The 23990-nt window shown below is 32.4% G+C and overlaps 1 protein-coding gene across 5 annotated transcripts in view; it reads right to left on the bottom strand.

Annotated features, from left to right (window-relative positions):
* The window catches only part of KMT2E (lysine methyltransferase 2E), a 79167-nt gene that overhangs the window by 6931 nt on the left and 48246 nt on the right, over positions 1–23990 (bottom strand). For all 5 annotated transcript variants that reach the window (XM_006925382.2, XM_006925383.3, XM_006925384.3 and 2 more), the window contains 13 exons: positions 23275–23450; positions 22836–22874; positions 19673–19903; positions 19431–19561; positions 18246–18363; positions 17179–17288; positions 12787–13051; positions 11761–11859; positions 3582–3746; positions 2963–3271; positions 1137–1391; positions 843–987; positions 44–294 (listed from right to left, as the gene is read on the bottom strand). In XM_006925382.2, the coding sequence (XP_006925444.1) occupies positions 44–294; positions 843–987; positions 1137–1391; positions 2963–3271; positions 3582–3746; positions 11761–11859; positions 12787–13051; positions 17179–17288; positions 18246–18363; positions 19431–19561; positions 19673–19903; positions 22836–22874; positions 23275–23450 (2294 nt within the window). The remainder of the gene's footprint in view (positions 1–43; positions 295–842; positions 988–1136; positions 1392–2962; positions 3272–3581; positions 3747–11760; positions 11860–12786; positions 13052–17178; positions 17289–18245; positions 18364–19430; positions 19562–19672; positions 19904–22835; positions 22875–23274; positions 23451–23990) is intronic.

A 23990-nucleotide genomic window follows, 5' to 3' on the forward strand; every position in this document is an offset into this window, starting at 1 on the left:
CTCAGTACACTATTGTTAAAATTTTTTTTTTCCATTAACTCACCTCAAAGTGCATGGTATTTCCTGGTGTGCCGGGAGTTACTGGAGTAACCGGTGAATATATGGGCTTATAACCATTTCTACAGGCTTCATCATCTGACTTTATTCGCGGAGGAGTGGCAAATGATGGGTCCACAGGAGTAATATCTGTGTGAGTTGGTGTAGCATATGGTGAAGGAGTAGGTGTAGAGGTTTCTGAATAAACAGAATCTAGCAATTGATAAAGTCTTCGTTTTTTTAGTGGTGTAGTTAAATCTGTTGGTGAAACAATTTATAAGAAATTATAATGCTGGTATTTGCTTATAATCTGTAATATATCCTGGGAAAGAGCAACACATCGACAGCAGTAATAATGATGACTTTCACCTCAAAACTAAATTTAAGAGTTTTAAAGATATTACTAACATGAAACAATCTTTCCCCGCCCCTTAGTTAACTTCACCATTAGCACGCATTATCTTACCAGAAGGCATATTGGCCTACGGGTCTTAGAGAAGAAATCTTAGGAGTACAGATGTTATTTTAACTGACTTCTAAGAATCCTTTTGAATCTGTTTGACATGAAGCCAGCCCACAAGCCAGAACTAGTCCAAAAATTCAACCATAAGCCCCATCATACGTGATGCTGCAAATTAAGGTTTTCATGTCTACATCCAAAAGGTTGGAGGACAGAAATGAGAAAGTAAATATATAACAATGTGCTGCTTTTGTTAAGTACATAACAACTAGAATGTGCCTGTTATCAAGTTATATACATCCTGCCACATTCTTCACACTAAAACAATACTGTAAAGAAATTATACCTGGAAGGGAACAGCTTTCACTTAATAGTAGTGGACTTTTATTTTCACCATTAACTGTAGGACTTCTCGATCTTTCTTGACAGGGTGAATTAAATCTATGTAAAATTGCTGAGTTTTCTTCTGCTAGAGCTTGTTTCAACCATCGCTGAAATACATAAAATAAATGAAGAGAAATCCGTTTGTAGCTGTTCACATAGCCTGTAAATGTAGAGCCGATTCAAAAAGCATTTCACTCGGTAGTAAGGAATGACTGACTTTTGGCTCCTACATTTTTATATCCACAGAAAAGTTTACCTTCTTGCATGAGCCAGAAATGTTTTCAGTAGGTTCTTTTCTTCTCCTTTTTTCTGAAAGGAATGGTGAAGTAAATCTAATATAGTGCTTAGGAGTAGAGTATACGTGGGGGCTGTAAGCAAGACCTGGTAAAGAATTGAGCTGTGTGGCTAACACTTCAGGATCTGTGGTTATGCGCAGAGGCCTTTCTGAAAGGCTATCTGAAGATTTTCCTGTCTTCTCATTCTTCTCACTTAACCATTCGTTGACCAAGTGCTGGAGAAAAGAAAAATTTGGATCGTTATATATGTAATTACACAGATTCTCCTAAGGAATAGTCTTAATACCAAATTTGAAATTGATGAATTACCTAAAATAATATATTAACTTAAATATTCATCTATGATGTCCAAAAAATGTTATTCTACATTTATCAAGTACTTTTTTTTTTTTACACAGTAATACATTGTAGGAACAAAACACATGGTAACTTTTGTAAAACAGTAAAATCTAGGAGACTTCAGTATCATCTTATAAACACAAACACTAAATTCAGCTTTGATACTGCTTCTGTTATTATAGGTATAAAATGTTCAATTTGTTTGAAAAATCTGAGTTGGAACACTTTTTCTACCCTTGGCTGCCCATCACCTGCCAATCTCCAGGTGTGACCAGTGCATATACATTAAGTAAAAAAAAACAAACAAACTCAGCATTGACAATCATTATTGATTTAAGGTGTTTGACCATGGATTTAAATACATTTATGCACCACAATCATCTAGTTATATAATTAGAGAGCAAGGATGATGTCACATTTGTAATCAAGAAAGTAGCTTCTCTTTTAAACGAGTTCTCCTTTTTACTACAATTACGAATTCGTAATCAAAATTACGAAGAAAAGTTGCAATTATTTTATTATCCTTCCTAAGTGGGCAAAAATAACTGCTCATTGTTGAAAGCAAGTATTGGATGGCTTGTTCAAAATCTGTGGTGCAGTAAGGAGAGCACAAACTTCACATTTGACAAAACTGTTTAGACCTTATCTCTGGCTAACCCCTCTGACTCACCATTAAAGTATACTCCTGGGTTCATCCTAGATATTTACTATAAATCTACTCATGGTTTCACAGTACATACAAACTACTGAATTTGGTAAGAAGAAAGACAAGATAAATTAAGTTTCAAAGTATTTTGATGTAGAAGTGTATGAGAAGAATCGATTTATGATCTATCCCCCACCCCAAATAGCCAAGGGATTACCACATTGGTATCTCTGCTCCAGTCTGCTGTACTCTACCCAAAATTGGGAGAAAAAGCAGCTTTAAAGGATGTTCTATTATTTCTTAGCTACAAAACTGGTTGGTTTATCTCAGTGAATAGTTTACCATAATTGTTTCATTTAAGCTGACAGTAATTTTTCAAAGATTTTTATGAATCAATTGATTTAAAACTAAACCTTCCTTATAAATTTTCACATTCATAGTACATTTTATGGAAATTGACAATTTCTTCACTTTTAATTCCTACAATCAAATTTATAAAAAATACAAAGAATAAAGAATAACATATCTAAAACCAATTATTTCTGATAAGTAAATTTAGTACACAGGGCAGGCAAAATTAAAAAGTCTTGACAGGCTGAATGTTATAATTGTATAACGATGCATTTATATTTAACTGATTTTAGTTTTGCAATTCTCATTTGTAGCTAAACTTTCCAGGTATAAAATCTATGCCTCCAATTCTGTTCCTTATGAGATGTTAGAGATTGAACTTTAAAAATACGAGTATATTTAACATCATAAGACACTGTTAGAAAACAGCTTTTACATTAAGAATCATACCTTCTTTGTTTTGGGGTACTTTGTAGGACATTTATTAAGTGCTGGAACTTCAGTTTCAGTAATTATTTCTGTTAGTGCAGTTTCCGTTTCGGGTTCTATTGCAAGTACAGTATTATCAATATCATTTTGTTGTGAAGTAACTTCTATATCAGGAGAAGATGGTTGGATATCCGAACACATGCTGACAGTTCTGTGTCTCCGACGCTGCTGTCCAATATGAGTCCTACTGCGAGAAAAACTTTTTCTCTGTTTAGTTCTATTCACTTTGGCAGGGGTTGGCTTGCTAGCAGTTTCTTCTTTTGCTTGTTCCTAATTCAAAATACAACGGAATGGAACTTTTAATACAATGTTTATATAAGTGAGAAATTGAAATCTACTTCAGAAGCTAACTTCTCCAAATTTCTTTATGAATTTCAGTATACACTATCTTAACATAGTTAAAAATTTTCTTATTCCCAAAAACAGAGTCTTTAAAGTCTAAATTCTCAAAGGATCTGAAAAATGTTATTGAAAGGCTAATGTAAAACTTTAAAAATTCTTTATAAGATTAAATCCTGTATGAAAATTTTATTGGAAAGTGTTTAAGTGTGAAAATATAACTAGACCTGAATAATAATACCTGAATAACTTCAGCATCACTGACAATCTGTGCATCTTTACATTCAGTTTTAACTTCAGTTTTGGCCGTGCTGATCCTTTCCAAAGCTTGTTCTCTTCTTTTCTCTCTTTTTTCAAGTCTGGCAAAAGCTTGCAGAATAGCTTCCATTTTCCTTTCTTCTCTTGTCTATGAAATTTAAATTTTAAGTGACATAAATATTAAATTTTAAGTGACATAAATATCATTGCTCTAAAAATTCAGAAGTCCAAATGATCATGGCAAATTTAGAAAATAATTTCTATGATGTTGTTAGGAAAACACTTCTACTGATAGTAGATGTGTGTGTGGGGGGGAAATATTTATATTCATTTGAGATCTTTCAGAATCTCAAACATCTCAGTAAGCCCTGCCATTACAAATATATTTCATGAAAGGAACACTTGGGTGTGATTGTCAATGGTAAAAATAAAGCAAAATAAAAAGCCTCAAAAACTATATACTTTACCAAAAAAATCTTTTTCTCAGTAATACAAGTCAGCCTTTTTAAGATTTGAAGTCTCTAAGGTTGAAAAGGTTTTATGTTGAAAAGGATAAATTCATATAAACTTAAGGAGTGAATATATTAGTGACATGTGGTAGCAGGATATTTGTGGGGCAAAGTCCTGTGCTCAAACCAATTATTTACTGTCTCTGTGACCCTAGGCAACTTAACCCTAGTTATCCTTTGAGCCTCTTATAAAATGTGGGTGGTAATACTTACACTTCACCGAATTCTTACTGAGTTCAAACCGATAATAGCTGTGAAGTTTTCCAACAGTACTTGGAAAATTAACACTCATTCCGTGAGTGTAAATTATTTCCATTTTAGCTCTCTGATCCTCCATTATAGTTCTTATAAGGCATTCCTCTGCCTTCTGCTCTTCCCGTCTTACAATGACAGTTCAAGGCAGGGACTGAGGAACAGCAAGAGTTCCTTTGAGTATTCTCTTTGGAGAAAGAACATTAAAATCAAGACCCAGGGCCTTGGCCAGTGGGCCTGGCAAATGCTTCAGCATTCAACCAGAAACGGGAAGCATGTCCATCAACTGTCCAGTTCTCCAAATAAGAAGAACCAGGTCCTGAGGCTCAAATCCATTTGTCTCCTTTATTGTCATCGATGTGGGGAAGATCAGAAACTCAGGGTCTGGCTGCATGGTCTTCTCAACGATGGAGCTTTAGTTCCAGATATTATCAGCAGAGATTCAAGCATCAAGACACACTCTGGAAACTACTGCTTACTCTTTCCTGTATTTTTTTCTTTGTTATATTCAGTAAGGGAACAAAGTAGTATGTCAACAAAACTCCTCTGAGAATACTTATAAGTTTTTGATTAGTTAAAACAAATTGCCATACTGTAAACATGTCACTGTTACAAAATGTGTTATCCTCACCCTCTTTATTTTACAGGAAAGGAAACTAAGGTCCAAAAAGGTAAGATTACTTGTTCATGAATACATATCTGCACAATAGCACAGGCAAAAAATGGTCTTTTTACTGGAAGTCGAAATTTTAAAGCTGAATTCTTTCCTTAGATAATTCATGTCTTGGTCTTAAAATCACTTTACTAAACTCCCTTTTATCTTAATGGCTCTCTATAAAAATCCTGTTTCCATATATCAGGGCTTTTCTAAAATGCTAAATTAGAAATCTGGAGTAACTAAAAAAGATAATTATCATAATTGCATCAACTATTCAATGGGGATGGGTGGGGGGAGGTTATTATTATTGTATTTATCTCTTGAAAAATTTTTAAAATAAATCTGGGAAAAGTATATTCTTCGAGAATAAACTTGTCTTAGCAAGATTATTTCTCTATTAAAAAAAGTTACCCACAAGTCATGTACCCAAGGAAGGTATTTTCTATATCATGACTATCCAGGATTTTCTAAGATAAATATGAATTTATGCCAAGTTTCTTGGACATAGTCCAGTATTCACTTGTTTTGGATGGTGAGTGTGAGGGTCAGAGAGAAAATTGTTTTATGTAAAGACCAACTCATTCAATTAAAAACTGAAATCCTTTACTTTATAAATAATACGACTAATTGGTAGTCAAAGCAAAATCCTTTATTTAGAGGTGACCCAATCTTTTTGAGCTGGTTAGGATCTTAAAAAATAATCTAGTCCTACAGTGCTGAAGAAACCAAAGCCCTGTGTATTAAGTGACTCATTCAAAGGAACTTGCAGAATTATTACACAAGTTTCCTGGCTCTTGATTTACTCTTCCTTCCAATTAACCACTGACATACAGCAAATTAACCACTTGCATACAGCAAAGCATAACTCTTCCTACATTCACTACAACTGTTAACTGAAAGCAGTAAACAGATACCTTAATAGGTTTAACCTAGCTTCACCTTAAAACACAAATGTTGGCAATGTAAGCATTTCTGATTTTCTACATGAGAAAAATCATTACCAAACTGATCTTTTAAATTCCTTAAGATTCATGTATTATTCAGTTTTTATATTCACTACTGAATATAATGTGTTCTTTAACATATAACCAGATATGCAGTATATTTAATGACTGAAAATTTATCGCCCATGTGCTAGATCTAACTGAAAAAGTTTTATGTATAGCTTGAAGTAATTCCAGCTGACCGTGTAGGGGAATTAGAGAAGTTAGGAGTCTTAATTACTCCAGCATCTGTGCTTGATATAGTTTATATTTATACTTAAGTCTGCTACTAAGGCCTGTATATTCTATAGCCATGACTTGAGTATTCCAAGCTTATGACTGTCCTGACCTCAAAATCATTTGTGAGCTGGGCAATCGACAGACCCTATATTGATATAGAATTGAAATCAGGTTGCTGTTATTTTTTTTGGCACACTGTTAATGCTGGAGTGTTGGGTGCTAAACTTAACTGTGAGGGATCTCTCATGAAATCTTTGTACAGATTGCTTCTATGACATAGTTTATAGTTTTACCACAGCAAATACAGAGTATGTCATTTCCCATAGGCAAAACAAAGACTGTTTAGTAATATTTCTGTAGAATTTTATCACTTGAGAATTTTGAGAATTTTTTATTAAAACTCTGCTTCAGTGTATAAATGCACTGGGGCACAGATTTAACTTGAAGTCATATAACTTTATACTTGGAAAAGACTATGGAGATCTTGTCTAAGCCTCCTATTTAACAAATGGGGAAAACCTAAGGTTTGTATTGTTCAAAGATTACATAATAAAGCAAATGAATTAAAGTTTTATATACTATTGCAACTAAAAAAGTAAACTACTGAATAAACTGTTACAATTCATCCCAATTAGAGAGATTCGGTAATTTGAAATTAAGTAAATATTAAGCTTATGAACTGTGGATGCCCCATAGTAGCTTTAAAGAGAATTTGCTTATAGTAGGGTATAAGAATTGAGAAGGAAACAAAGACAGCTAGGGACTCATGATTTAATTTTTTAATTTGCTACCAGGTGGGAAAGGGCTTTAAAAAAAACAACAACAAAATTACCTTTTAAAGGAAAAGGAAAAAGGTAGGGCCAACGTGTGCCATATTTACACTACTCTACAGCCTTGAAATAGAGAAATTAAAAGATTCCTTACTCATGTAACTTCCCTTATCCTTTCAAATAGGAATTAGAGATTATCTTTTAAAAAAATAGGTAAGACTGGTTACTGATAAAATTATTCCAAAATATTGTAAGTATGGCTCATGCGGTTATCTCCATTTCTTCTCTACCATGTGACGATTGAGGTTACCCCCATACTATGTTTCCTATTTGATTTTCATATGTTATTACCTACACCCCATCTTCCAGGAAAGCATCTCAAGAACAGGACCTTTGCCTTCTTTGTTCACCCAGTACCTTAAATGGTGCTCAGCTTATAGCAAACACAAATTTTTATTAAGTGAATAATAAGTGTGTGTACATTATATACAGCATGTGTCACTATTATTTGAAGGCACGTATTTTCAAGTATTTAAACAAGATTTTGGAAATCTTTATTATAGGGCAGCTAAAGCTGAATATCCTCATTTTGTATGAACAGAATACCTGTAAAAATAAACGAGTTCCCTTTTGCTACAATTAATTACTCATCTTTAGAAATGTAGTTCCTAAACTATGAGAGAAAAGGGGACCTTAGAAAATTAGTAATCAGCATCAACTTCATCATGCTATAAGGAGAGAAAATTGAGATGGATGACAACAAATGTACTCTCTAATTATGTTTATTACTAAAATTTCTTTTGTATCTTTGGAAGTGATCTTCTAAATCAAGTCACTTTCTAGAGGCATTAATAACAGCATGAATTCGTCATACTAGTGTTTTCCCAGAGTCTATGTGCCATGGAATAAAAATTTGTGGAAATTCAAAGTTGCTACACAAAAAAAGTTGCAAGGGTGTACGAGTTTAGGAAATGCAAATAATTTTTCGAGAGTTTTTAAACATACCATGTATAATGGGAATCTCAAAGTTAGACATATGGTATATACCATTTACTAAACAACTGGCCACAGAGCTCTTTTTTATGAAACGTCTTAAATTACAGGTTCAGTGAAGCTTCCTTATAGCTTAGGTTGTGCCTTGGAGGCCTTGCCAGGATGCAGGATTCCCCATAATTTTTCAGCCCTCATACTTCACATTAAAAAGTATTACAGAGAAGTCTTTCCTCAAATGGCTGCCATGAGTATTTAGTAGGTTCGTTTATTGATCATCTATTTTTATAACAGCCAGTCAGGCATTTTCCCTCTAGGAGCTTGGTCTATGACAAACTACAATTTCTCACCCTTATGTAGTTTACATTCTAGTGATATGCTTGACAAATTGAAGAATCTCATACCTAGGTGACTATCCTTTCTTATTCTTCGAATTGTTTCTCCAATTTCTATCCTGAACCCCTTTCCATAAATTCCAGTTTATGGAATCTGACTATGGTAGGTCATCAAATATGAACCAAGACTATATTCCTAAGGTACGGTCTTTTTGTAAGGTTATGGAAAATTTTGAAAATATATGAAAAGATACTATAAAGGATGTTTTCTTTGTAACATAAATGGGGGAGATAAGCTGCCTTAATTTAAACCAAAGGTTTTGTAATTTATGATCACCTTTTAGTTGAACAAAATAAGGTTAGCATCCTAATATCTAATCCCCTTCCGCAGGCTCTCTTTACCCTGGCAATGTTATAGCCACTTTCACCTCAACAACTGTGTACCTGGGGGAGTCTACTTAGTAGTGCCCTTGTTTTGAAATCAGGTGAATATAAACAGCCTACTGTGTTTCAACTGCAATAGCTTAATGGGGCTGATTTATAAGAATCCCTGAAGTCAGTTCCAACCCACTGCCTATGAAGTATTTCTTACTAGCCAAAGAGGAAATGTCCAATAACCATCTATTCTGTTTCATACCATTTAGCCACAAGTTTCCTTTTATCAGCAGGTAACAACTTAAAGGTGGGGGGTGGGGGGAGGAAAATGTTAATAAAAGAGTAGCTTTCTACCCTGGCCAAGTAGTGATTTGAATAAATTGTCCTTCATGAAATTCACATTGACTATTTCCTTTGATCTACAAGCAACCTTATCTCTCTATCCTCTCTCCCCAATACCAGCCTATAATCTCAGCCAAATAAGATTTATCACATAACTACCTCCAGGCTATTTCCTCTAGAGAAATAACCATTCTATTCCATACAATTTAGCCATAAGCTAATCTGCACTTCTTTAAACCCTATTCATAAGGTCTATCATAAATACTACCTCATTCACGAAATGATCTCTGCTCCCCCCAGCTATAAACCATCATATTTCTTTCTCCTTTACTATACTTCTTCCTGCATTAATTGTTTTTGTAAATGCCCCTGAAGGCAGAGAGATTTTCTTCCATTCTCATCAACAAGAACAAGTCAGCAACAAAAATACATAAATCCACTGGAGCAATTTTTGGAATATGAGGAAAATGCTAAATATTAGGTGTAGTATATGAAATTGACATTTGTGTAGGTAAAAATTTAGGTCAAATCAATTTCATATGGTTCAAGCTATACTACAAAAGGATGGGCTTAAGTATATTTGACTTTGGACATCATTATGTGGTATTTATTTACCTGATAGGAAAGTATGACTGACTCCTTTTATAGTCCAATCTCATAAATACATAAGAGCTAGTATTTCCTTTATATTAATAATAAAGTCTGTCTTGTCACAGGTGAAAATTTAAATCAGTTTGACATAAGTTTCTAAGGAGTTGACCTTGTCTTTACAACTACTGATGTTAACACCTAATCACTATAAAAGGCTAACATTAGACAAATAAATGCTGATTAGTACTTGAACTTTTAAAAACCAATTATTTTAGTCCTCACAAATACTGATACTTGGGAAAGGGGGAACAACTATACCAGTTGCTTAAGAATCCTAGGATGCATGCTTCTGCACTCTCATTGGAGTATATCCAAAAATTCTATAATTAAAACATCAAAGTAAATGTACCAATTAGAAATAACACTGCAGTTGACTTCGAGGGCTTCCAGGTCAAGAAGTCAGATTTTAAAATATTTCATACCCCAGATTCTAAACATTTATACTTTTTTGAGTTTTCCACATTTTATACCTATGAAAATCACAGCCACTTAGTGATAGATACTAAAATAAATATAAAAATATACTAAAACGGGCAAAATCAGGACCAAAAATGGATTCCCAAGTAAAACTTTTTTCTCTGTCTATCCAAAGTTCCACTATGCTCAACAGCAAAAGGGTATCTCTTTTTTTCTTTTGGGTTCTGAAAATGAGGATGTTCTAAGTTCCAATAACTTTTCTCAGCATTGATAGAAATATTTTAAAAGTAGCACCAAAGTCATATAAACTTTTAAACAGACTGCAATCTGAATAAAATTATTATATGGGCACAGAACAAACCTCCAGGTTTTTCTTAGTTTCATATTTTTTTCAATCAGTTATAGCCCTTAAAACCACTTGTGATAGAGGTTCCTCCTACCAAAACATGCCACCTACAGAAACCAGTGATATTCTAAATTTGTATTCTAAAAGTTTCTGCAGGATTAGTGCAGGTATAAGGCTGTGGCAGTTGTGGAATGAACAGGCCAATATGAAATCTAGTCAAGAAAGGACCATAAGTAATTTGGGTAGGTACAAGTATTTTAGATGAAACGTATCTTGCAAAAGTTTCCTTTAGATGGAGGAAGAAATCTTTTTTTTAAATTAAATTAGCACCTCCTCCAATATTTTCTCCTATATTTTTCTTTTTTCCTAACTTTAACACTACCCTATCTCACCAGAGCAGTGTTTCTGAACTCCTGAGGCTATGAAACAGTTCTGCGTTGCTTTCACAATTTTGAACTTCAACAGTGAAGCAGTATTAGAGATATGATCAAGGCAATAAAACAGAAAATGGACTTATATTAAGTGGGCCTACAACAGCCAAATTCCAAAGATCCTACCCCTAAGTATATGACACCTGAGATTCCATGGAATACAGCATGAAAATCACTAAAACAGGAAATAAGGGAGCATGTAAAATAAAGGACTGGAGAAAACCTGTACTAAGATCATTAGTTGTATAAAGTCATTTTCAAATCTTAGGGCAAACTATACCATAATACTTTAACTGGCCTAAACATTGTATTGATTGCTGAACTACCATGGATTTGTAAGAAAATATCTTGTCCTGGTTTTTATACAGGTAAGATATTTGCAAATAAATAAGGAATATAAATACTAAACTTTTTTTATGATAGTGATATGAGATACAGAAATAGTAGCTACCAAACTGGGTTTTTTTTCCATAAGCCATTTATTTGGTGCTATTTTAAGCTTTAAAATTCCATTGTGTTTTACATTAAATTATAAAGAGGATACATTTAGCTAATGAAAGACATTTTGCACAGTAATTCTGGCATGAAAATTTATTAAGTTTTCAGCTTCAAAAATGTCAAAAATTATTTCTTAAATGTCATTCTAAAATGCTAACGAATATACAATAAAAACAAAAAATTAGTGGAAGTAACTTGAATGGTAATGACAAAGCCAAACGAGTGCTCAATGTCACATGTTTGCTAACTTCAAACAGAAGAACAGTGTAAAAAACCTCATAAAGGCAGAAACAGTTACTATGAGTAGAACAGCTGTCACTAAGTCCAAATGACAGCATGAAGCAGCTACTAGCTTCCCAACTTACCATCTTCCTTTTCCTTTCTGCAATCTGTTCTTCTGATTCCATTTCCACTTCATTGCTAATGGGAGTTTTTTCTTCTATATCATCAATGAAATCTGGTTCCTGAAAGATGGAAATGATTGCTTTAAAGAAACAACTACTCTACATACAACTAAGGGAGTTGAACTATTTTCAGTCTTTCAATCAAAATAATTCGACATATATAAAATTACAAGCCTGTTTGAACCCATTTCAAAAATTTAAAACTGGTTTCCCAATTCAAGAAATTTTAAAAAATCATTCAAATAGTTTTGCTTTTTAAAGTTCTAGTCAATAATGTGTTTATCAATAGAGCCCACAAGGTCAAATATGGTAATATAGCCTTATATTCAGACTCTTCCCAAAACATAAACATATATAAATCATTTTACAAAACCCAGTGTCTACAAATACTAAGTGCTCAATAAATGTTCAATATAAGACTTAAGGGAAATTATTCCTAGAAGACAGGGTACTGAAGATGAGTAAAACCTTCATTTAACTAAATTAAGTAGTTCTTCCTAACTTTCATTTGTTTAGAGGGCATATAACAAAGTATTTTCTGGCAGGGCAGGTGTATAGGCCAAACTCTTTTCCTAAAATTCTGTGTTTCTATGAAAATTTTCTCTCGAAAATCATACCTGTCACCCTTATATAATTGATTTAATTATGTTGCAAATATTAAAGGAAATTTTATGGATTAATACTTTAAGAACATTTATTATGAATACAAGGACAGTAAAATCTGGAAAAACATTTTTACTTATCAGCCTTAGAAAAACCTTATATTCAATTCTGCAAAGATTTGCTGGCTGAGTAGTTTCTTAGTAATTTAATAAATATTATACATAATCTAGTAGAACTTGTATTTTACTTTTATAAGTACTTCGTTAAATAACAGAATGGACTTAACATAGATTTTAAACCATTTTAGATAAATAAGTTAAAATGACAATATTTTCCTTTAACTTCTGTCATCAAGAATCAGTAGAGCATAGTTCATTTCAGTACCTGATTATTTGAAACTGATAGTCTCAGTGGAGAAAGCTTTCTCTGTTTAGTTTCTGGGCTCTTCATTTTGTTGGCTGTTCCTTCACAATCCAAAGTAATATTCTGATTTTGTGTATCTTTTTCTTTTGAAATATCCTTTTCTTTTTTTCCTTTTTTCCTTCTGGTCTCATAACCACTGTTGATATTTTCCGTGGACTCAGAACTACGTTTTAGAACAGGGCACTCTGGATTTTCTTTGAGGCATGCACAGTCCACCTTGTATTTACTAGAAAGATAACCAGTTAAATATTTAACCCAGACAAAAACAAAAATTTTCTAATCCATTTTAAGCTGTAACTCCACAAAATTATATGCTGTTACTAATTATAAGCAATTCTTTTCACTAATTTGCATTCCTGGTAACTACCAAAAAATTTTTATTTTTATAAAAACAATGTAAGAATTAAAAGTTTATTTATGGGCCTTCAATAATAAGGACAACCAGTAATGCTTATAGTGGAAAAAAACAATAACTTAAAACAATCTATTTAAGTAAAATGATATTGTGACTCATATTAAGAAGGCAAATACCATATTTACTTCAGTGGTCCCAGAGTGTAATAAAGTATATATACAAGTGACAAAATACTAACCCTAAATTTGATCTAAATAAAAAATATGCTAGGTAAAATAAATACCAAACCTTAACTAGTTTTCCCCTTATACTTAACAAATAATTTCAATAACCAGGTTTCTTTAAAAAGCTACCTTGAAAAAAATTAAAGTTATGCTTCCTTTTGCCCCTCTTAAGTGTTCCCTCTTTCAAATGGAAGCTTGAAAAATAACTATACTATATCTCTCATCTTCAAAGAACTGATAATACACTTTCATCTCTTCAATATTTCTTAGTGCTCTGCCCTATCTCTACCCCCAAGATTTAGCTTATCTCTAGGATACAGGCTAAATGCTCAAGTTTGAGTTAATAATAGAAGCCTCCCACTTTGCATGTTTTAAGTAGTTTAATGTTTGTTCTCAATAAATAAAAATTTACGTTTCCAAGTTTCTAATACTCCTACTCATTCACTTTCAACATTGGTTAAAGGTACAGGTCAAATTGCCTAACTGCCTACATTATGTAAATCAGAATTCAAACATTTATGGTCTACCGCCCACCTCCGCATATAAGGTTAGAAACTAGTTTAAAACTATTACTAGATGTTTTCTTTGATAACAGAACTGCAAATAATGATGGCAACAACTAATGTTTATTAAGCTCTTATTCTGTGCTGAGAACTATTTTAAACACTCATATGTGTTAACTCAATCTTCAAAACATCCCTGTTAAGTGAGCATTATTATTCTCATAGTATACATAAGATACTAAGGCACAAAGATATGAAGAAACTGGTCCAAGGTTACACAGCTTAAGTGACCAAACTAGGATTTGAAACCAGTCAGATTATAAAAATCTTATATTCTTAAACACTATGGGATAGTCTCTTGAAGCAATGAGCAGAGAGCCATTATGCTACTACATTTTTTACCTTCTGGGGAAAACTGCACTTAAAAGGAAACAAATTATGATTATAAATCTGATGCCAACAATCAAATAGAAATACATAATGAAAGAAGGGGATTTTCACTGATAGAAAATGCAGTGAATATTAAAAACTTATGCATTTAAATAGATTACCACACAAAATTCAAAAAATAAAATACAGAACAGGAGGAAATGAACTGAAATGCTTATAATCCAAGACTACTAAGTAAAGAATGCTCTACCACCCAAAAAAATCAGAAGACGTGAGACTATCCAGCAGAAAAATGAACAGATGATCAGGCAATTCATAAAACATGAAAGCCAAGTCACGAATAAATATATAAAAAGATCCTTGGGGTCACAAAATGATCAAGGATAATGTAATTATGGATTAGCATCAATTTTTAAAGTAGTATAGTAAGTGGAGCAAAGAAGTAAAACTGTTGGAACAAACTGGGCATTCTCCCATATCTAGTAAAAACTGAGGCTGTGCATATTCTAGAACCCAGCAATTCTACCCTTAAGTCCCCTACCATGGAGAGAATATGTATACATGCAGACATGTTCAAAAAGCCATAGGAGCCTTTTTGGTAAAGGTTCACCAAGAGTAGAATGAATAAATACCATCAACGGTGCAAAGAAATGAACTAGAGCTGCACATAAACTGAATCACAAAAGTAATGAATGAAAAAAGGTGAAAAAAATAAAGATTATAATTTACCTATAATTAAAAATATACAAAATACTAAATACTATGTGAAATACACCAAATTAAAGATGGCAGTTATCTTTGGCAAAAGTGGGAAAAGAGATGCTATCTGTCTGCTAAACAGATGGGGTTTCAATGGATAATGTTTCATTTCTTAATTTGGGAAGTAGGCACATGTACTTTTTATATTATTATATTTTTTACATTAAATTTTAAAAATTGAAATTCAAGTTTCTATACTCAGGAATGAATTTTTCCCCCCTAGTGTTTCAGAACAATAGTTTTCAGAGTTTCTTTGCAAGATCTCCAACAAATTCTTTTAATTTATACTGCAAAGAAAATTTGGCACAATTTGTTTTGAGAGGCAAAAAGTGAAATTATCCATTCATATAGATTAACCAAATTAATTGTAAGACTAAAATTGTATACCCTATAAAACGAGAAGGATGGTCAACTAATCTATGACAAAGGAGGGAAGAATATACAATGGAGAAATGAGTTTCTTCAAGTGGTGTTAGGAAAACTGGACAGATACATGCAAAATGAAACTCGACCACCCTCTTACACAATATACAAAAATAAACTAAAAATGCATTAAAGACTTAAATGTAAGGCCTGAAATCATAAAACTCCTAGAAGAAAATATAGGTAGTAAATTATGTGTCATCAGTTTCAGTAGCATCTTTTTGGATATGTCTCCTCAAGCAAGGGATACAAAAGCAACAATAAACAAGTGGAACTTCATCAAACTATAAAGCTTCTACACAGTAAAGGAAACTTACTGAATGGGAGAAGATATCTGCAAATGATATATCTGATAAATGGTTGTATAAAAGAATTCATACAACCCAATAACAACAATAAACAATCTGATCAAAAAATGGGCAGAGGCCATGAAAAGGTATTTCTCTAAAGACATGCAGATGGGCAACAGACACATGAAAAGGTACTCAACATCATTAATCATTAAGGAAATGCAAATCAAAACCACAATATGCTACTACTACCCACACCAATAAGAAAGGTTACTATTAAAAAGTCAACAAATAATGTGCTGGAGAGGACCTGGAGAAAAGGGAAACCCTGTGCACTGCTGGTGTAACTGTAAAATGGTGTCGTCACCATGGAAAACAGGATGGAGAGTCCTCAAAAAACTAAAAATAGATCTACCATACAATCCAGCAACTCCACTTCTGAGTGTGTACCCAAGGAAAACAAAAATACTAATTTGAAAAGATATATGCACCCCTATGTTCACTGCAGCATTATTTACAATAGCCAAGATATGGAGATAACCTAGGTAGTCATCAATAGGTAAGTGGTAAAAAAGATGTGGTATAAACACACACACACACACACACACACACTCTCTATCTCCTCCCCCCACCCGCCTCAGGTGTCCCTTGATAGATGAATGGATAAAGATGTGGTATAAATACATACACACACATTACACACTATATTATGCAGTAATAAAAAAGAATGAAATCTTGCCACTTGTGACCAACATGGATGGACCTAGAAGGTATTATGCTAAGTGGAAAAAGTCAGAGAAAGACAAATGCCATATGGTTTCGCTTATATGTAGAATCTAAAAGAACAAAATGAACAGACAAAAAACAAAAACAGACTCTTAGAGACCAAAGGGATGGTTGCCAGAAGGGAGGGGGGATAGGATGGGTGAAAAACTGAAGGGGAATATAGTCAATAATATTGTGATGTTTGCATGATGACAGATGATTACTAGAATTAGTAGGGTGATCACACTGTAAGGTATAACAATGTTGAATCACTATATTGTACATATGAAACTAATATAACTAATATAATATTGTATACCAACTACACTAGAAAATACAAGAAGGAAAAGGGAAAAATTTTCACATAAACAAGGTCAAGTGTTGTATGGCTGAATTCAGATTACTAACGATAATTATTATTAGCATTTACATTATAATAGTAATTAAGGAAAGTCTGGGAAAAAACAGCAACATTGCTGTATTGGAAGCTGATACCAAAATGCCTGTTTTCAAGTACTTTTAATTGCCTCATAATAAATAAAAATAAAATGCTATAAAAGTAATAATATCATCTAAATTTTTTTGAGAACATTAAGGAACTATTTTTGAAACAACAGATATCATATTTGCAGATTTCAACTTACCAATTCCCATAGTCAAAATCAAAGGCAATAGTAATTTCAGTTCCTTTTGGAATATTTTGTATAGAATAAATGTAAAGATGTATAGTTCCATCTTCGATTTCATGCCTCACCTGTTAAAGAATAATTTTATATATCTATGAATTATTTTCTTCCTTTAGAGGCACTCATCTGACAATTTTGAAAACTATTCCTTTTAAAGTAATTCACAAATACAACATGGAAAATAAACCATTAATTACAAGACTTGTAACAATAAATCAGTGCTTATCAACTGGGAAAGGGGTCCCTCAGCACAAGCTTGATGCAAGCTCTATAGCTCACTATGTAGCATTAAAAAGAAAATATTGTTTTTCATCAATTCTATGATGCATATTTTTTTACCTTTTAGCATTTCTGAAATTGGGAGTGGCATCTTCAATTTGATGAAATGCAGTAATGGTACAGTTAACACGATAATTTTCTATGACAGACACTGTTCTTCTAGGCACTTTACATATATTAACTCTTTTAGTCCTTATAACACATTTTTATAGAAAAACTAAATTACAGACAAGGTTATAAAGCTAGACAGTCAAACAGATGACATGAATCTAGTAGTAAGTCTGACTTCAAACCTACACTCTTAACTAACATTATATAATTATAAAATTAAAAATGTGTATTTTTCCATATAAAAAAACCCAGAACTATTATTTTATACTCCACATTAAAGCACAATTTTATACAAAGTTTTATAGTAGCACCTACAAAATTTATTTTGGCTTTCAGCATTGTCATCTACCTTGATCAAGTCAAAATATTTATTTGGCCCATATATAGAGCTTCTAGGATAAACAGAAGTTCAATATTTTCTCTTACAAGAAACATCGCAACTTCTTCAATGTGCAAAGTAATTTTTAAAACCTCAGCTAACAACACCTAAATTTTCACAGCTGAAAGATTCTGGGAAGTATAAAATGCATGAACAGTTTAAAAAGTGTTTTAGGCTACCAGATTTCTGTGGTTAATAAGATTTCATATACCTCCAACCCATGCCTCCCAAAAAGATTTCTTTATATTAAGTTTACCTCTGCATTGGGTGTACAAGAACGCCTGATGAATCGAGCCTCATTCCCAAAAGTCCTTGCATCAACACACATTTCTAGCCCATGAAATTTAGAATAGAATAAAACAAAAGGGTATGGTCTACAAAGAAAGAAAAACATTATAAATTATTAACATTTTGAGTTTAAGAAACTTCTAAGACTCACAATAAGTAGTGAAGCAAAGATAATATAAAGCGGTGTGATACCAGAACCCATTCTTAACCACTAGCCTAGTTCATTACTAATTAATATTTTTACCTTTTCCCATGACCTTACATAAATCAAAGGTAATTAATTGAAGGTGGAAATTCAAATTTATGCTGAAAGTTAAAAAGGGAGTGGCTATTGCCTTTACAGAAGGATTTATAATTGGATATCTTTAAAGTCCCTATCTCCTACTTCAATTAGGTGTTTGATTTATAGCTTATAGCACTATTTCAAATCAAATCTGCTATATAAAAGGGAAGGATTCTTATATATCTTTCATATCTTAAATGAAAACTCAAGTTATAAACTAGAAATATTTTTAAATTATATAGTAAAGTTATAGTATAAAGACCGAGACTGTTATCTCCCTAGAGATACAAACATACTTCTGACCTCAGGGAAGCAATGGCTATCATAAGATCATATCAATTCCCTCCCAAAATCACAAACCATATCAGAGGCCTCCAAGCCATTCCATACCATTAAAGTGGGAGTTCAAAGCTGTGGCAATAATGTAAGACCAAATCTAACATCATCTAGTAAAGAGGAAAGGTTTTGCCTGTGACAGTCAGCAATGGTTTTTTCAAGTTCTAGCAATCATGTCACAAGGAATTAGGAAAGGTCCTAGATGGAAAGCATTCCTTATAATCTCTGGTAATCAGAGTTTTTAATTAACATCCACCTATATTGCTGCAGTTTATCTTTGAAGTACATTGTTTTAGGAGTGTCAGTAAAATAGAAATGGGTAAGAGACTGAGGAATATATCTGCATTTTTAATGTTGTTATAATTTATTATAGTTTAGAAGTTATCATTAGTCACTGTTCATCTACACTATAGTTTTAAATACTAAAATTATCACTTAGGAAAACAAAATACGTATAAATACATCTTGGTAAAAGAGCCAAAAATTCAATACATAACTATAAAAAGCATGGGAAAATAAATGAATATACCATACCTCTTAAAGAAATATCCATTTGCTTCAAATTGTTCTCTTAGCATAAACTTCCCTCTGTATTCAATGATAAGTGCATCAGGAGGCAAATCTTTTGCGGATTTCAGAATTTTCTTATTTTTTTGTATATGGCTCTAAAATCAGAAAAATTGAGATTAATTAAACTTCACTGCTTTTTCAGTCTAACTACTTAATAGTAGAAAAAGGTTTCTGTTTTGTAACTTTTTGCCAAATGATATATTTACCTCTACAGGAGGTTTGAAGAGCAAATTGTTGGTATTCAAATCTGATTTATTTATCTCTTTTTTGTCATTTCCATTGCCTAATCTCAGAGCTATTCTTTGTGCCTCCCTCTGAACACCCTCACTATACTGGTTATTATTTGCCTCTTCATATCGATCCATCCATGCTTTGATTTTTGTCTCCCATCCAAAATTTGAACCATCAGATGAAGGATCAATCTCGGGAGCTGAACCCTAAAATCACAGCAAATGAAGCATTAATATCTGGACTCAAAGTATTTAAATACACATACACAATCAATGACAGTCTATACATAAAAGAATATAAAATAAACTAGAAATGTTAGGCTAAGTTGATCCTAATGAAAAGAAGACCATAAATGAGCAGATTGCTCCATTTTTATACTGCAAGCCACACAAATGTGAGTTGCAAAACAAAGAAACTGAGTTAAGCTGGAAAAGAATTCAAGCTTCACTGCCACTACTGTGGCCAAATGGAGGCTATCAATAAAATTGCAACTACCCAAAGGTTTCAAGTTATTGTCATCTAATGGTCAAAAAAAGCATATGAAAATTTTAGAGACTGTCAATATCTATTCTGTACTCACAGTTCTATTTAATCAAAATAAATGTGTAATTATTATATAAACTACACATAATGCATATTAAGTATAAACTTATTTTAAACATAATACTAAAATGTTAACATGTTTTATAACAAAAATGTACTTTGATATCTTAATTTAGTATAATTGTTCACACAATAAATTTGACATGAGAATAAAATGTTTCATAGAATGTGAAAGTACCCAAATGGTCCATAGTCTAAATTCAAACGTCATAATGAGGGCAAGGACCCTCAAGTTTAAGTGCTTAAGCCCCTATTATAATCTGTTAAGAATGCTACATACTAAGTAGTAAAACATTACCACCTCTCTTCTTAATGTTACAAAACAAAAGGGAGAACTATTTTCACTGGAATGCAATTTATAGGAAGGCACATTTACCACACATTTAAAAAAATGTATTAAAACCTAAACTGCCATAATCAATTCTTATTTGCAATCTCAGGATGAATATCAATTAAAGCAGATAACAAGAACATATATTGTGTCTTATCATTAGTATAATTCAAATTTATAATGGATTTAACATGTGAAATTTCAATTTAGTTGTAAAAACTGTTTTTTCTACAATATTAAACACCTTAACGAGAAAACAGATTTTTTTCCTATAATATGTACACCTAACGTAACTCTGAAATTTTTATATCACATAGATTTCATAAAGATCCTTATATATCTTGTTAAACATGTACATGTCTACAGAAACACTAAAATTTACCATCAGTCGACCTTCTATATAAGTAACTAATCATTACTATGAAAACTATCATTCCTTTCTAAAATGAAACAAACTATAGTTGAACAAACAACACAGGTATGAACTGCATGAGTCCACTTATATGTGGATTTTTTTTCAATATATACCTGTACTGTTTTCAATCTGCAGTTAGGAGTCTGAGAATGCGGAGGACCGACTATATATATTGATTTCCGCTGTTTTATATAGGGGACTTGATATCTGTGGTGGGTCCTGGAAACAATCCTTCTTGGACACCAAGAAACAACTTAAGTTTTGGGGGAGTCAAAAGTCATTCTCAAATTTTTGACTGTGCAGGGGGTCAGCGCCCCTAACCATGGCATTGTTCAAGGGTCAACTGTATAGTAAGTTGCTCAACTATTTGATGGGGGTAGGTTTAATTTCCTAAATGATATTTTATGTTGTTGCATCTTCTACATTATAATGACCACTTGATAAAGAACATTTTATGTAAATATGAGACGGTATATATTAAGGCTTTCCCCAGCTTTTTAAAAGAAATCTATTGTTTTCAAAATTTTCTTTGTTTTGTCCCTGCCCCCCTACCTCAAAACCCTCTACTGACCTGGTATATCTCTAACACAGCTATTCTATATGTCTTGAACCTTATACTACAGATTTACTGAAATTGTAATGATCTTATAGAGAAATATCTTCAAATTAAGGAAAAGATTTTTAAATGATGCACAAAGAATTTTAAAAATCTTACTTCCTCAGTCACAACTTTACATAATAAATGAAAATATTTCAGTTAAGTAAAACATGTTCCTTCCTCATTAAGCCTGCTATTGAAGTGACTAGATAAACTGGGAAGAAAGGAAAACTGCTTGAGCATCAATGGTTCCAATAGCTTAATCCAAAACTTTTGTAGACCTCTTTATTCTGTCAGAAATACCAGAAATCTAAGTTTAACATAGTAAGTATAAAATTGACACTTTAACATATAAAGAATATTTTATAAAACTTTGGACTTAAAGTATGCTGAGTGACACCATACATTAACATTTTTGAGAAAGAATTACAAAAGTACACAAGAATAATCATTGGACAACTGTTTAATGATTTGTTTTCCAAGATAGTGGGATAATGAATAATTATTATGCTTTATATCACAAGGACAACAGATACACTGTAACATGCTCTCCACATCCTATTTTATTATGTGACAACTTGAAAAACCATTATCCTTTACTATCTTATTTAAAAACCTACACAGTAACATTATATGGCTAACCTCTATAATCTATTAGGGGGAGGCAGAGCTGGGGAACCTTGCTTCTCTCAGTAATCTTAGCATCTACAAAATTGAGGATGTATTCTAATTAATTCAAGTTACAAGTGATTATTTTGTACTTACACGGTGAATCTACGGGTGATTTTATAGTAGTTTATAATGACAGCCTTGACTAAATGACTAGAATCCCAACTTTGCAAAAGAGCAAATTTTCAAATTTCCAATGTGATTTTGCATTCACATGTCTAGTACACTAACACTAAGTGGTAATGGAGAAATGGAATGCAATGATAACTGAAATTCAGATTACCTAAAATTTTAATATTAGAAATTGCTTATATACCTCCTTTTGCTTAATATTTTAACATAATCAATTCTAAGAGTGGTATATTAATCCTATTAGAATTCTCTATGGTCCCACTTCTAATAAAGATAATAAGCAATGGAATGCACACAATGAAGAAAGCAAAGATTACAAATGACCAACCATTTAGTAAGCTCCTGAATAATTGACAATTGATAATAAGTGCTGAAATTTAATGTATTTACCTTAACTCTTGATGATTTCCTAGATCCTTCACGAAAGGCCTGAAATAAAATGGAATTCTGAGTTTTTTTTAAACTGGATATAATCAATATTTAAGAATCAATTGGTTCACTGAAGGTTTTTACTGAAGTCTCATAATTACAAAGAGTTTGGTACTAACCAGTATCACCAGAACTAGGAGAATGTTTAATTAGAATAGCATACTATTCTATTAAAAATAGAATGCACACTACATAAGAACATAAAAATATTTTATGATGCAATGCTAAGAAAAATTCTAAATTTTCTGTGTCCTCAATATTATAATCATGGAAAGATATTTGATAAAAATTGAATAGGTATAAAAAATATTATAGTAATTACTGTAAGACCCAGCTCCCATCACTTCCTACCTACTCATCTAAAAAAAAAAGGAAAACTTACTTTTTATAAAAAACTTACTTTTTTACATTTTGAAATGTTTTGTTCTTTCTCCCCACTTTTTTTCCTTCTCTTATCGTTAACCTTGGAAACTCTTGAAGCAGCAGTTAAAGTAATTGATGTTGGAGTATGCTGAAATGCAGTATATAATTCCACAGGAACCTCATCGCCACTCTCAGTTGCACTGGTATCACCATCTTCAAAGGCAAAATAAAAATTGCTGCATGTGTAATACTTCTACTGCAAATAATAAAACAGTATTCTACACAAGAAACTATTATAGCTACATATTTCTGAAAAATAAATTTTTTTCACTTCCTCACCTCTCTCATAGTAAGATACATTTAAATGCAAACTATAAATATCAGTTCATTAAACTAGAAGGACACAGAAGTTAGCACATTCAAATGGTGTGACTGTGGGAAACAGGCACTTGCATACACTGCCAGTAGAAATTCAAAATTCCCTCCAAAGGGTAGCCAGGTCTAGCAAAATTCTATATGCACTTACCCTTTCACCTAACAATCCCATTTCTAGGGATCTATCCATAGATAAAATGGCAAAAGTACAAAAAAAACTTATCCAAGTGGGTTTTGTTGAAGGTACTATTTGTAATAAAAACAAAATAAAAATACTAGAAACCACCCAGATGTGCATTGCACAGGAATAGTTTAATACACTATGATTACTCAAAACCAGCTATATTGGTATCAACATGTTTTAAACCAAAATGAAAA

Source organism: Pteropus alecto, unplaced genomic scaffold (assembly GCF_000325575.1).
Source record: "Pteropus alecto unplaced genomic scaffold, ASM32557v1 scaffold109, whole genome shotgun sequence".
NCBI classification, from domain to species: Eukaryota; Metazoa; Chordata; class Mammalia; order Chiroptera; family Pteropodidae; genus Pteropus; species Pteropus alecto.